Source organism: Camelus ferus, chromosome 13 (genome assembly GCF_009834535.1).
Source record: "Camelus ferus isolate YT-003-E chromosome 13, BCGSAC_Cfer_1.0, whole genome shotgun sequence".
Classification (NCBI taxonomy): domain Eukaryota; kingdom Metazoa; phylum Chordata; class Mammalia; order Artiodactyla; family Camelidae; genus Camelus; species Camelus ferus.
This window is the reverse complement of record NC_045708.1, coordinates 25273352-25288453: the sequence shown is the minus strand read 5'-3', so window position 1 is coordinate 25288453 and position 15102 is coordinate 25273352. Positions and strand designations below refer to the sequence as shown.

Here is a 15102-nt window from a genome sequence, read left to right as displayed (position 1 = left end):
GTGATACACAAGACTTTCATTGCCCAATATACTATATTCAGGAAGCTGTGAACAGAAAGCCTTTGGCAGGGCAGAGAGAGACAGTAGGTTTGGAAGACTTAGGTTTGAAGGCCAGCTTTGCCAATTCTAGATGATGTTACCTTGGACAGGAGTTTTAACCACTCTAAGACTCTGCTTCTTTAATTTCAGTCATGGGAAAAAAACACTAGCTTTCTACTAAAGCTGTTGTGAGGATTCAGATGAAATGTAAAACTTGCTCCCATAGGGCCAACACTGTAAGTTCTCTTCCTAATTTCCAGAGTTCATGTTGAATAGTGGTAGGGAAAACCACCAGGACAAGGTCAGCTGACCTTAAACTCTGTGTCTCAGAGAATACACAAGTTAGTCAATTCACTGAATGAAAACCCAAAATTGTTAAAATTTGTGAGGCTGTTCTTTTAAAGGCATCTTGGAGTTGTAGCATTCTTTACAAATGATTTCAACTACAGACTCAACACTAGAAAAAAGACTAAAGCAGGGATGTAGAGAAACTGGACCCCTTGTGCATTGCTGGTGGGAATGTAAAATGATACAGCTGCTGTGGAAAACAGTACGGTGATTCCTCAAAAAACTAAACACAGAAATACCATGTGATCCAGTAATTCCATTCTGGGTATAAACTTAAAATAAGTGAAAGCAGGGACTAGAATGAATATTTGTATACCTACATTCACAGTAGCATTATTAAAAATAGCTAGAAAGTGAAAGCAACCAAGTGTCTATCAATGAGTGAATGGATACACAAAATGTAGTATATACATACATTGAAATATTATTCAGCCTTAAAGAGGAAGGAAATTCTGCCATATGCTACAATATATCCTTGAAGACATTATGCTAAGTGATACAGGACAGTCAAAAAGGATCGTATATTGGGGGGAAGGTATAGCTCAGTAGTAAAGTGTGTGCTTAGCATGCATGAGGTCCTGGGTTCGATCCCCAGTACTTCCATTAAAAATATATAAATAAATCTAATTTTTTAAAAAAGGCTATATACCATATAATTCCATTTACATGAAATGTCCAGAACAGACAAATCCACAGAGACAGAAGTAGATCAGTGGTTAGTAGGTGGTGGTGGAAGGGTAGAAGGAATGGTAAGTGACTGTTAATGGGTATGGGCTTTTTTCTAGGGGTGATGAAGATGTTTTAGAATCAGATAATGGTAATGGTTGTGCAACTCTGTGAATATACTAAAACCCACTGAATTGTACATTTTAAGAGGGTAAATTTTATGGTATTTGAATTATATCTCAATAAAGCTATTCTTTTAAAAAAAAAAAAACCTGGCTACAATTGCCTATGTGATCTGACCTTGCACTTCTCTCTGAACTCATCTCCTACTACTCTTCTCCTCATACACTACATGCCAGCCACTACATCTCCTATCTCTCCCTAAGAAGATCCAAGCTCCCTGCTGCTTTAGAGCCTTTGTACTTGCTATTTACCTCTTGCCCAGAAGGCTCTTCTTCAAGTTGTTACAAGGTTGGTTCTACCTCATAATTTGGAACTCAGCTCAAATGTCTCCTTAAAAGACTTCTCTGACCATAATAGCTAAAGTGACTCTCTCATCCCCTCCACCCTATGCCTATTCCCTTAACCTGTTTTATTATTCTCATAACACTCACCACCATCTGAAATTATCTTATTTATCAGTTTATTGTCTATCACCCCCTTCTAGATTGTAAGCTCCAAGATAGCAGGGACCTTGTCTGTCTTGTTAATCTCTATATTCTCAGCACCTAAAAGCATATGACATATAGCTGGAACACAATAAACATTTCTTAAATGAACAACAGTAAAAAATCAAAATATAAGTCATTATATTGAGGGGTGGGTATAGCTCAGTGGTAGAGTGCATGCTTAGCATGTATGAGGAACTGAGTTCAATTCACAGTACCTCCATTTAAAAAAAATAACTAAAAACCCCCCAAATTTTAAAAAATACAAGTCATTATATAAGTTATTTACCTTGGAAACTATGTTTAAAAAGAAGTAATGTTAATTTGCTAACAAATCTGAGGTTGCAGTAGATATTACCCACACCCTATCTACTTAGCTGGCATTGCCCCTGAAGACTTCTGCTTACACCTCAAAGAACATATTATCTTCATTCCACTTTCTGTGCATCAACAGCTATTAACTGAGTCAGAGTTCTTGGGTTTTGGGATCTCTTCTCCCTTCAGTCTAATTTCCTTTGGTGAGTTCTGAAATCCCAGAAGCTCACAGAAGGCTTAAACTTTGGTCCCAGCTATCTGACTCCTGCTGCTAAAACACAGTAAGATGATAACCAAGGCTAGTGCTTCTCCAACTTTTTCATATGAATCTTCTTTGGGTTCTGTTAAAAGATCCTGATTCAGCAGGTCCAGGTGGAACCTGAGATTTTGCATTTCAAACAAGCTTCCAGGTAATACCTATGCTGCTGGTCCACTGGCTACACTCTGAGCAGCACCGGACTAAACAACGAAGCATTCAGAGGTAGTTTTCTCATTATACATTTTGGCTAGTGTATACCAAACCAAATAGAGCCCAGTGGGTCTCCACTTGTATTCTATGACTTAAAGAGTATTACTATTTTTTCTTTAATTGCAGGATTTCAAAGGCCTGCTGAAGCATAAGAACATGACAAATCTTGGGCTAAAACTTTTTCAAAAGGAATACATTGATCACTGAGGAAACAGGATTCATGTTACAGGTAATATTCATCTCCATTTTCTGTAAAATAAGGTACACTTGTATCTTTAGGTCATTTAGGATCTCCAGCTCCAAACAGGGAAAGAGAAATTAAGCGAATATGAGTGTGGGTAACTGAAATCTCTGTCCAGAACGAACTAATTACTTATTAAACAGTAAATACAGCTTTCACCTCTGCCTGGCAGTCCTGAAAGAACATGAGAGCAGTATGGGGGATAAGGAAAGAACTCAATAGGTAAGAATGAGGCCTACGTTTCACAGAATGATCTCCAGAACATCAATTTTCTAAACTTCAAAATAAGGATGAGACTACAAATGGAAGAACAGACCTCTGATGATCAGTGTACAGGTACAATGTTTGTTCCTCAGCCTAGTCATTACTTGGCAGCCTCACCTCTAGAGGCAGGTAGGTATGCTTTTGTTCCTGGCCAACCTGCAGGCAGGGCAGGTGGGGATACTTGAGCTGAAGGTTGTATTTCTGCTTGAAATACTGTGCCACTGTACATTCCACAGTCTGTCCACTCTCCAGCTGCAAGGGAAACCTGTTTGAGGAAAGGGAAAGAGGTGTCATAGCCCAGCATTCAATCCCACCTTTCTAGACCTATAACCATGGGAAACTCCAGACTTGACTTCATCCCTACCCAGCCTTTTTAAACACTATCGGCACTCATGGGAAAGCAGGCAAACGGGGCTCAAAGCATGAAGCCAAAGATGTGAGAGGCAAGTTCCAAAACAGTCAGGACCATATCTGACTCATCTGTATTTCTAGTGTCAAGCACGAAGCCTGACACACAGTAGGCACTCATAGTCCAGTATAGTATGAGGTGAAGAAGGTGGATGGAATCAGCGACAGCTTCCCCAAGGTCTAGCCTAGGATCTCAGCTTTCTTTTTCAGGAAGAAGAATAAGAGATTCTAACATTAATACAATTCAGACAGGAGTCAGTGGAAGATGCTTGCTCTATAGTAAAGGAGGACAGGTGGAGACTAAGAAGGTAAAAATGTAGAAGAGTATCAATGGACCTGGGAAGGTTATGGGAGGGATACCAAATTTCTACAGTTTATCTTTGAAAACAGGGCTTATCCTCAGGGCAAGGTGTAGGGTGGAGAGAGTGAAGAGAGTATGCTAAAATATCAACCCTCTTCCATCAATGGTAGGGCTTAGCAGCCTTGTCAACTTACGTCTGATGGCTGGCAGGGCGGCGGGTAACATTACACACGCGATATTTCCTCTTCATCTGTCCACAGTGGGTCACTTCCACCTTTAGGCCTGGGATACACATACTGCTTGTCAGGGTTGGAAAAGGCTGCTCCTGTGCCCAGGCTTGGCCTCTCCCCTGAACATATCCCAAGGGGATTTCCTTTTAGGACTAAAGAGAAAGTAGCACTGACTTCCCTCCCGGCCTGTTTGGATCCTCACCCTTGATCTCCTTGGTGAAGCGCACGCGCTGAGAGTCCGTGAGAGGCTTAGGCTGCTCATCTATGTTCCTGATGTCCAGCACCTCACACATGAACTCAATCACTGGCTGCGCCTTGTAGAAGGCAGTGGCTGAGACTGTGGGGACAGGGTAGGGAAAGCTCTGCTCAGGTTCTGTCTTCCAAAATAAATGGAGGCACTGCTCTTTACACCCTCTTCCTTATAGGGTATTGGGATGGGGGAGGGGGTCCCAGGGCTGTAGGGATTAGACTAGGAGTGTGGTTGCAGAGCTGGGAGGGATGAGGCTGGGAGTGTGGTCACTGGACTCAGGGTGCCCCTGGCTCCATAGCTCTCCCCACTCACCATCAATGTTGAGCATCATCTTCCACATGGCAGGGCGCACAGACTGGTGAAAGCCGAACCAGACCTCGCGCCCACCCCCCAGCGGGTGGTAGTAGCCCTCAGGCGGTGAGAAGAAGGAGCGGCCCACAGGGGTGTACCTGGCAGGGACAGGCAGAGAACTGGTCCCTCGGGCACAGGCCCCCACCCTGTGAGGCATCCTGGGCACGGAGGAGCCCTGGCCTGGAAGGCAGGACACCAGGGCTTTAATTCCAGCTCTGATCCTTCACTAGTTGTGTGACTGACCTTGTGCAAATCTCTACCCTTTCTCTGCCCTGCAGGGACAGATGAGGTGAGGTCCAAAGGTATCTAAAAGGGACAGGGCCAAAGCTTTAAACCATCTAAATGTACACATTTGACTGGCATATGGTAGGGCTTCAAAGAGTATTTTATTTGAAAGGCACACTGTGGGACCTTAATATATGCTCATTCCCCTCCTCCCCTCATAGCACTTCTGCCACCACTAGTAGCCCAGATACTAATTACATCAAGTACCTCATGGATGCCAGGTGCCTCATGGCCACATCCAGGGCTTGCACAGACTCCAGGGGAACAGGGATCTGGCCACTGACCAAGGCCTCATGCAGCATGCGCCAGCTCACAATGGCTAGCCACTTGATGGAAACCTTGAAGATTCGATCCTTCCCTTCCCCAGGGATTGTCACCTCAAAGTCAACCTTCAGGAAAGAGAAAGGGGTGAAGGACTGTCAATGCTTTCCCATAGTCCAACATTCCTTGCCATGCCCCTACTGTCCTTCACTCTATAGATTTGCCAAGAATCTGTTTCTTAAGCTGACAAGGACTTGCACAGAAGACTTCAGAGTAAATCCAGTCCCTCAGTCTCCAGCCACACTGGCTCACTGCTTCTGTCCCTCTCAACCATACTTAGCAGAAAGTCCTTTAGGTCTATTTTAAGTCTAGTCTCAGTCTGTTTGCAACAGGGGCAGACATACAGTAGGCTAAATAAAAATCAGCACCTACCCATTCCTCACCCTAAGACGCACTTAGCACAAAAGATGAAAGGGATCTCTGGATTGCCAGACTCTAAACAGGCTTCTGTGAGTTCTGCCCCTCCCTAGACCTCTGACCCAGGTCCAGCCTGACTCCCAACCTTACCCGTTCATTGCCAATGGGCAATGCTGTGACAGTGTAAATGTTCTTCTTTCCATCATACACGGGCTTGCGATCACCAAAGATCTGAGGCTTGAAATGCTGGACCATGTATTCCACCACTTCCCTGTGGGGAATAGGAGAGGCAAGTGGGAGCTGAAAGACTAATACTTCAAGCTTTTGGAAGTAATGTGAAGTCTGGGCAACATCCCAACTATTACATTTTCTCTTAACAGCTACTAACCTCTACTCTATGACAGTGCTTCTCAAACTTCAACATTTATACGAATCACCTGTAGATCTTAATAAAATACAGACTCTGATTCAGTAGGTTTAGATCAAAGTCTGAAATTCTACGTTTCTAACATGCTCCCTGGTGATATTTTTGGTCCTCAGATCACCAAGGCTCTGAAGGACCTAACAGAGTGGGTGTGAGCACCTTCTGAGCTGGTGGGTAGGGGGTATGGGGCTGAGAAGAGAAGGGCTTAATCCCAGGGTCTATCTAGAATCAGAAACAAAATTCAGGCTGCTCCAATCCCCAGGCTGATAACCAAAAACGGTAGGTGGGGAAGAGATCTGAACTGGAATAGGAATAAACTGTGGAAGAAGAACCTCATCTCTTTCATTTCTCTGAAGTCCTTAGTTTCACCACCCAGCTTTCTCTCCATTATCATCTCTTTCTTGATTTCCCTTCCTGTCCTCTGCCACTTTCAGAGATTTCAGAGTATCTATCTGTCCTTCAAAATCCCAGCTCATCCAACTATCTGACCTCTTCACTTTCTAAACCAAAGCTCTTGAATACTACTGGATAAAAAGGTTCAAAATGAACACTGGAAGCAACTATAAACACATGGTTTCAATCCTAATTAAACTTCAGTGCTCCCAGCAATCTTCTTCATATCCCTGATCTTCCATCTTCATGGACTGTGACACATCTTTTCCAGAATTCATTCCTATCTGGTATCAAAAAGCATTTTTAATAACTTTCAAAAGAGTAAAGTGCAGTAGGTGAGGCCATCTTCAAGTTCCCAGTCACATAAACAAACACATTTACATATACATGCCTCTTCTATTCTTTCCTTTCACATTTGAAATATCCCTTTCATATATAATTTTTAAACATGAAAATGTTTAACTTCACTCATTCAAGAAACACAATTTAAAATTAGACCAAGATATAATTTTCTACTTAGCAGAATGCCAATGATTAAAAAATCCAATATACTGGATTGGTGCAGATATGGGAAAGGGGCATCTCTGATACCTTGCTGATGGGAGTGTAAGTTGGTACAACTTACCTTAAAAAAAACTGGCAATATCTCAAAAATTTTAAACATATTGTGCCAACAATTCAGTCCTAGGAATTTATCCCACAGATACACTCACATTTGAGTGCAAAAATTTATCTATATTAATATTCTACAGTTTCATTTTTGTAGCAAAAGTTTGCACTCACCCTAAACGATCCTTAACAGTTTTATTAAACAGGTTATAATACATCCATTCAATAGCATACCTATGGAGTTATGCAAAAGAATGAGGCAGATACGTATGTAATGATAAATATTATTTTTCAAAATACATTGTTCAGTGGAAAAAGCAAGGTGCAGAACAAGGTATATAAGAGTCTACGTTCTGTGCATTTAAGCACAGAAAGTGTTCTATATACATATATGCTCGCATATACATTAAAAAAATCTAGAAGTATACTAAAAAATGGTAACAATCAATGTCTCTGGGGAAAGGGACTAGGAGACTGGCAATCAGGGTAATAGGAAATACTGTTCACTGCTACTCTTTTCATAGTATTTAAAACTTTTTACATTGCACATATATATTTTCCAAATAATAATAAAACAAATTAATTTTAAGAATAAATATTGCTTCTTCTAAGGTTAATTCCTCTAACTGTGTATCCTAGATGTCCTCCTGCCTCAGCAAGGACATCCCATTCATTCTGTCCCTCTCTGTACTGTACCTTTAACCTCTCCTTCACTGGCTCCTTCTCCATTTATAAACATATTCATGTCTCATTCTTTAAAACTTTTCATTTATTCATTTCAACAAATACTGAAATGCTGTAGGCACTGTACTTGACCCCTATAATCCTCTCTAGCCAACATATTCCCTCTCTCACCGTTCTTCACCCTCAAGCTATCTAGAAAAAGCTATCTGCTCTCAGTATCCCTACCACATTACCTCCCACTTATTCCTTAACTCACTATTAGGATTACTAGCCCAACTCCTCCACTGAAACTGCTGTGGCAAAAGGTACCAATTATCTCCTAAGTCAGATCTAGTGATATTTTTCAACATTTGCCTTACTTAAGAGTCTCTTTCTCAAAAACTTTCTTGAATTTGGTGATACTACCTTCTACTAGTTTTTCTTTTACCTCTTTGCATTCTCTTTCAAGGTTCTGAGATTCAGAAAATAAGGACTCCTGGACTTGGTGGCTTAGGTGTATATCACTTACCGGTTGACTCTGCGAGGACACTTATCCGGCTTGATATCCACCTCGTAGTGGTAGACGTCAATCTTAGGGATGTCCACCTCAAAGTAATTGGCCAGGAGCTTGATTGGTTTCCCCACAGTGCCAATGCCAGGCCGGCGAGGTGCCTGGAACACCTGCTGCAGGGGGGGCAGGTAGGCGCCTGCAGCTATAAGACAGAGAGGCTGGTGAGGGCAGAATCTTGTATATCCTTACCACTCTAATCAGAGAAGGTCAAGGCCTCCTAGAACAGGAGCAGCAGAATATAGGGGAAGTCTCTTTCTTGCCTACCCAGTCCAACTGAGGGCTTCTACTGGCTCAGACAATCTAGGCTCATTTTTTAAAAACTTTCCAGTAGGAAAATTACCCCTGTTATCTATCTTAAATTCACCAAGTGAATACATAATAACTTCCTATTACATGTTAAGTAGGGGGCTAAATCTGGCTCCAGTAACTAAAAACTCTTTCCTCTACTAGATTAAGACATCTGCCTCCAACAGCTATCTAGCAAACCAAGAAAGCCCTATTATCTGTCAGCCTGATGCTCACTTCACTCATCACCACCCTGAACATGAAATAGCATCATCTTAATGCTCCTCTGCACTGCAGGTAGGAGAAAGATCCAAAGAAGGCCAATGGGGGTGGGGGGCAAGCAGGATGGGGGCAGTGTTTGAGAAAGGATTAAGGCAACTGAATGGCTGACACTGGAGAAAAAGAAAAGGAGAAAAGACTGAAAGGACAGAGTTTGGAGACTAAGGGAAGGAGAGAGGCTGAAGCGGGAAGCTGGTGAAGAAGCTGAAACTAGAGGTCACAGCAGAAAAACCCTTGAATTGGGAAGAAGAAAGGCTGAAGTTAGGGGCTGGGGCAAGACAGGTTAGAGCTGGGGCCCCAGGCAAGAAGCAAGGTTGCAAGTGGGGAGACAATGAGGAAAAAGTTCAAAAGAAGAAAAAGCTAGGGAATGAAGACAGGCTAAATATAGGAGACTGAGGCAAGAGTAAGCTACAGGAAAGGACTTGGGATGGAGGGGCAGCCATTAGCATGATGGCTGGAGAAGGAAGAGATGACTGGCTCTAGGAAGGAGAACACAAGATTCTCTCCACAGTCCACAGCTCCTTCTACACAGTGCCCAGACAGTAGCAGAAGGGATCAATTTTAAGAGAGAGGAAGCCTTTGGGAAAGGACTAGGGAAGCACCAGCTCCCACTACTTTCTCCTCTCTTGCCAGCAGCCTGATTGCTGCCCCTAGTTTTATTTTCTAGCTAGAGGGGAAAGGGAGAAAAAAGGGAAACTGCCTAAGAGAATTCTTTGTCCACATCTACTATTGTCCTTGCCGGTAGGGGACCAGCCCAGGTGGGAGGAGAGAGGGATAAACCAGCCCAGAACCTCCTAACACCAGAGATCTGCTTTCACTGTCTGCCAAGCTGGGGGGATGGGACATATCCTTAGTTGGGGGGTCAGGAAGAGGTCAGAACCATTTAAGGGAGGGGCATGCTTCCCAGAGCTAAGCTGCTGTGTCTCCTTCTAACCACCTGTCAAGCCTACCCCACTCTGCAGACAGGGAAATGGAGGCCCAGCCTGGGGGGAAAAGGCCTTCAGAATGCAGCCATCTGGGGAAGTGAAAGCTTAACCACTAGCATGGCTACCTATTCCAGAAAGAGCTGGACAGAAATTGTGCACAAGCCATAGACAGATATACACACACAGAAGGACACATTTCTCTATTCTATACACATCTAAACACACAGTTTATCTTTATACACACACCCCTTACCACCCTAGACTGTGAGTTCTTCAAAGATTCAGACTGTATCTGCCTTGGTCAGTGCTGAATCTCCAGTGCCTGGCATACAGGAGGTGTTCAATATACAGATACTAAATGAATGAACAAATAGATCCATAGACACACTACAAAGAACACACATGCATACACAACACACAAACACATGAACACCTAAAAACAGCAGGAATAATTATAAACCCTGAACAGGACAAACATGACCCTAAAAGGATGTAGCTGATAAGAGACAACCTTCCCCTCCCCAAGTTCTTACATTCCATTCATCTCCTTAGCCTCCCAGGCAGAATAATTGTTTGGAGTCTTGGGAGAAAGACATCCCCTAGAGCTGGGTAGAAATGATGGGGGATGGGACAGACACTCTAGCTTCAAAGCCTTCTCTTCCCCCAAAATAGGACTATATACCAGACTTAGTCTTAGGCACCCTCCACTCCAAGGAGGCTTTGGGAAAACAGGGGAGAGAGCCCCCACCCTCCCTTTCACCCCCAAACTAGGGAAGGCAGAAGTAAGAGGGAACCTCTCTCCCACTCCAACCCTCTGCAAGACTTACAGCAGTACAAAGTTACCCCCAACCCCACCCTGCCCCCAGCTTTTAGTCTGAGAAAGGGAGACACTTCCCTTCAGATCCAGACAGGGACAGACGGCCACTTTGTGATGCAGATGAGGGCCCCAGCACAGAGGACAAAGCTTGGGCCTTGGGGGAAAGGGGCGGGGCCCTTCCCTGCAGACAAAAGCAAGGAGGGAGGGGCTATGTAAAGGACACTCCCCCTCCCCCATCCCCAACCAGCCCTGACAAGGAAAAGTAACAGAGCCGAAAGGCCTGGCTCAGAGGTTCCTTCCCTGCAGTTCCAAGGCCCACATACCTCCCAAGGAGCTAGACTGACCATTCAAAAGACAAACTCAAGGCTGGGTTAGCTGTCCAGTAAGCAAGTAAGAGGCCAATCCCTTCAAAAAGAATTTGTCCACACATGAGTACACATAAGTTATTAAATATTCACATGTGCTTAACCATTTATGTTCACACATTCAATTCAATAAACAAACATGTACTTTTGGCAGGGCCTAGACATTCGTTGATTCCACAGATAAATCAGACACCACCTCTACCCTCTGGGAGCTCCCAGTCCAGTGTATGTGCTTGAAACACACCTGAGCACAGAAAGCACACCTGGAAATAAGTCCAGTGAAGCCAGCAACAATAAATACCTTGCTTTGTGTACTATGTCCCCCAACCTCCAAGAGAATAGTCTGGGCCTAGGAAGGAGGCAGTTATGGGGTCCCTCCATTCACAGCTTCCAGAATTAATTTCAATTACATCCTTTGATGAGGTAAAGCCTGCTCCATTAGGCTACAGCCAACTCTAGACATCAAGCTCTAGTTTCTTCCCTAGAAGCTTATTGTAACAACAACAACAACAACAACAACAAAGTAAATTTTTCCATCACACCAGAGCCCCTTAGGAATTCATCAGAATAAAATCATTAGCACTCTGGTATGGATGCCAGCTCCCACCAATCCATCTGGACCTCTGTGACCTACTCTCACTCTAGTCCACGGGTTGTTACAAATAGTCTTCCACCCAGAAAACAAGGAGAGTTCCTGGAATGGAGCAAGGGGCCTAAAAGAAGGAGGAAATGGTTTTCTGAAGTCAGTTGCTTCCTAAATGCCATAAAGACTTACATAGCCTTTATAAGGTTATTTTCGTAAAGGGAAAGAAGTCACTAAGTACTTATAGATTACTGAATGGATGACTTGAATGAGTTGATAGGAGCTATTTCCTTGAGGGAGTTAGATCTGGTATAAAAGTCAAAGTTTCTTCAACTAGAATGAAATTCATATCCCAAGTGAAATGAAATTCATGTCCCAAATGGAAATCCTATTCCCACCCCTAGATCAAATGGAAGGAAGTGGTGAGACAAGACCTAAAGGATTCCCAGGTCCAGACTGTTCCCCCATCAAAAGGGTAAGAGACCTAGGACACAGGAGTTGCTACCACTCCACAGCCCATCCTGGGGACTCTGGTCTTCTTGGGGCAGCCCTGCCTCAGTTTCTTTTCTGCTCTTACTTCCTTTTCTCTTGACTGTGAATAAGAAGTTAAGGCTATCACCTGGGATCCACCACGGTGAAGTCTAAAAAATCCTTCCTATCCCAAACAACTTATTTGTGACAAAAGGCTAGCTTGGCAACCTTGGGTCTAATAACATGGCCCTGAAAGTTTCTGGGGAGTAGAGAGAGGAAAAAGCAAAAATACCCTAAGGGGGATAGCAACCATAAAAACATTTAGGTATAGAAAGATTAAGCTGTCCTCTTAGGAGACACTTCTGACATCATTATCCTTGGATTAAAAGATCCTAACTCTATTTACTACACGATCAGAAACGTGCAAACCAGGCAGACAGCTCCTAGGTAAACCTCGTCCTGGCCTTAGTTCCTCAGTAACCAACACATTCTCTAAGGCCTGTCCTCAGGAAGGACCCGTCCTCAAAACATTGCCTTGGTCTCCACATTCTTTTTTAATCCCAGTGGCAGAAAAAGGCACTCTGGCAGTTTCCCTCAACCCATTCTTGGCAAATTGTGACTGAGGGTTTTCAGGACGAAGTGCAAGAGCCCCAAGATGAGGAAGGGGCCCATTTCCACCTTGTGCTCTGCTAGCGATGACTTTAGAGAGAATGCACCCCAACAGCGCGCTCCTTTTTCCAAGCCAAACCTGGAGGGATGTTGGGGGGGGGGGGATATCGGGCAGCCACGCCCCCACCACATCGGGCAGCCCCTTCCAGCAGCCACCTCCGCGCATGCTCCGGCGCCTCCGCTCCAGCTCCCCAGACTCACGGGGGGGAATCCCGGGGCTGGATCCCCACCCACCGCCCCCTGACCCTCGCCCCAACGTCAGGCCCGGCTGGGGAGGAGCTCACAGCCCAGCTCTGGCACCTTCTCCCAAGAGACACCAGCCCAGGCCAGCCCAGCCCCGTGGAGCCCCCGCCCCCGGCATGTGGCAGCTCTGGGCCCATCTGTGTCGACCCCCTCCTCTCCTGGACACCTGGATCCCGCCCCCTGCCACCTGCCGGGCCTCGCCCCAGGCCTCCCGGGATCTCCGGGGGTCCTTACGTGTGTTCAGGCTCTTCTATCAGATCACTTCCCACCTCCAGGAGTGCATACAGCCTCCTTTGATAAACGGCCCCCGTCTCAGCGCTCCTTTCTCAAGATTTCCCCCGGAACTGCACACAACCCCTTCAAACTGGGCCCCCCATCTCATAAGAGCCCCTTTCCTCACTCAGGAAACCCTTTCTCACTCGGTAATTCTGCTCTTCACACGGGAGTCCCCTGGTCCTTGGAGCATGCACCGTCCCCCTCTTCTGGGGGGCCCTTACCTGCTCCCGAGGGTCCCGCTTCCATCCCATATACCCGTGCGGAGGTCAGGCGGCCTGGAGACTGTGGAGTCCAGCGTGAGGGGCCTAGGTACCCCGCACTCTAGCTGCTTGGGCTCCCGGGCCGGGCTCGGCTCCCCCCCCAAGCCCGGCCGCTCGCGCCGCCGCCCCCGCAGCCTCCGTTGCCGCCGCCGCCGCGGAGCCTGCGGCAGCTCCCCCCTGCGAGCGCCCGGCCAGCTGCCAGTGCGCAGGCGCGACCGCCAGGCCCAGGGGGCGGACGGGAACGAGTCAAACGGGGCGCTCCGACGGCAACAAAGGCCAATGGAGAGGGGCGGGGGCACCGGGGACCGGAGGCAGCGGCCCCTGGCGGTCACCCGTCACCATGCAGCCCGGCAGAAGGGCTCCGGTAGAGGCGCCGCGGAACCGCGCAGCGGCGTAAGTGGGGCGGGGCGGGAGGACACCCTCTCGCAGCAGCCTCCGGCCCTGTCTTTTCCCCCAAACAGGTCCCTCCAAACCTATAAACAGCCTCCCCACTTCGCACAGAGCCTCGCACACATTTCCATCTCATTCCCAAGCCACCCTCACACACTCCGAGAGCCCCATCACCCAGGGGCCCTGCCTCCCACCTCTCCTCCCAATCACCCTCATCCTTCAAGCCTTGGCTGCAAAGCGACTGCCTCCGTGAAGCCTTTCTCCGTCCCTAGTCACTGAACTCACTGACGCCACCCTCTCTTCCAGGCCAAGTGCTGGGCGCCGAGACCACAGATATGAAAGAGACCCTGCCTACCCTGGAAGATGTCAGAGTCTCAATTTAAGAGCGGCTTCTGAGTTCTACCTACGGGACCTAGGAAGCACTTGCCTCTACTTTCTCATCTACAGTATACGCCTGAACTCAGTCAATCCGCTTTTGCCCTCATCACGTCACTTAAAATACTTTTTGTACCGAAACTCAAGGAATAATTTTCAACTTCTTATTTCTCTGCAGCATCTGACACTATTCCTCTCCTTCCTTTTTGAGCCTTCTACTTGGCTTCGTCATTTTCTGAGGTCTTCTATTGCCTAAGTCCTTTTCAGTCTTCTTCAAGGGCCCCCACCTCTTGCTTTTGACCCATTAAATAAGTGTTCACCGTGGTTTCAAACTCAGCTCTCTTTTCATTCCACTCTACACTTTCCCCTTCAAGGTCTCATCCATTCTTATGACTCAACTGTCCTTCCAAATCTCTATTTCCAGCCATGCCTCAGACTCAAATTTCCAAGTGTCTGCTGGACAGCTCCACCTGGATCTACCAGCATTTCAAATTTTAAAAGTCTGAAACCAAACTCTATCTTTCCCCCACAAACGTGCTTGTCCAGTGAAGGGTACCTTCATCCCAGAAATGACAGTTTCTCTCTCTCCTTTGCTTCTTCCCCTATTCAACTGCTTACCAAGTCCTAATATATTTACCTCTTCATCTGCTCTCACACGATCTCCCTGCCATTCTGATGGCTCCTTGTGCTGGTGCAGACCCTTATCATGCCTTGCCAAAAGTAACACTTGCTAGTCTCAGTTTCTGGGAACATTTCTCCCGTTCTATCTGCTTCAATTGATAGGTGGTAAGAGACCAGCTCAAACATCACTTTTCCGTATGTTCATTCATATGTCTTCATCTATATGTATTTTTTGATGCCCACTTTACACTAGATGCTGTGCAGAAGCTAAGAACTTAAGAGAGAGACCATACCCAGTCTCTATCCATGGAGAAGATTAATTTCTGACATTTTTCATAGTATGTTTTTTGCTTTTCTCTAATAGAGGTT

At 45.7% G+C, this 15102-nt stretch overlaps 1 protein-coding gene across 4 annotated transcripts in view; it reads right to left on the bottom strand.

Moving 5' to 3' along the window:
• Positions 1 to 13550, bottom strand: part of AGO1 (argonaute RISC component 1) — a 35183-nt gene extending 21633 nt beyond the window's left edge. For 3 of the 4 annotated variants that reach the window (XM_032495915.1, XM_032495917.1, XM_032495916.1), the window contains exons 1-8: positions 13309 to 13550; positions 8132 to 8315; positions 5664 to 5784; positions 5043 to 5224; positions 4512 to 4648; positions 4152 to 4286; positions 3914 to 4001; positions 3128 to 3275 (exon numbers count right to left, since the gene is read on the bottom strand). In XM_032495915.1, the coding sequence (XP_032351806.1) occupies positions 3128 to 3275; positions 3914 to 4001; positions 4152 to 4286; positions 4512 to 4648; positions 5043 to 5224; positions 5664 to 5784; positions 8132 to 8315; positions 13309 to 13333 (1020 nt within the window). In that variant the 5' untranslated portion in view covers positions 13334 to 13550. Of the gene's footprint in view, positions 1 to 3127; positions 3276 to 3913; positions 4002 to 4151; positions 4287 to 4511; positions 4731 to 5042; positions 5225 to 5663; positions 5785 to 8131; positions 8316 to 13308 lie in introns of those variants that run through there. The other variant, XM_032495918.1, reaches the window with a different exon arrangement.
• Between the last annotated feature and the right edge of the window lie 1552 nt (positions 13551 to 15102).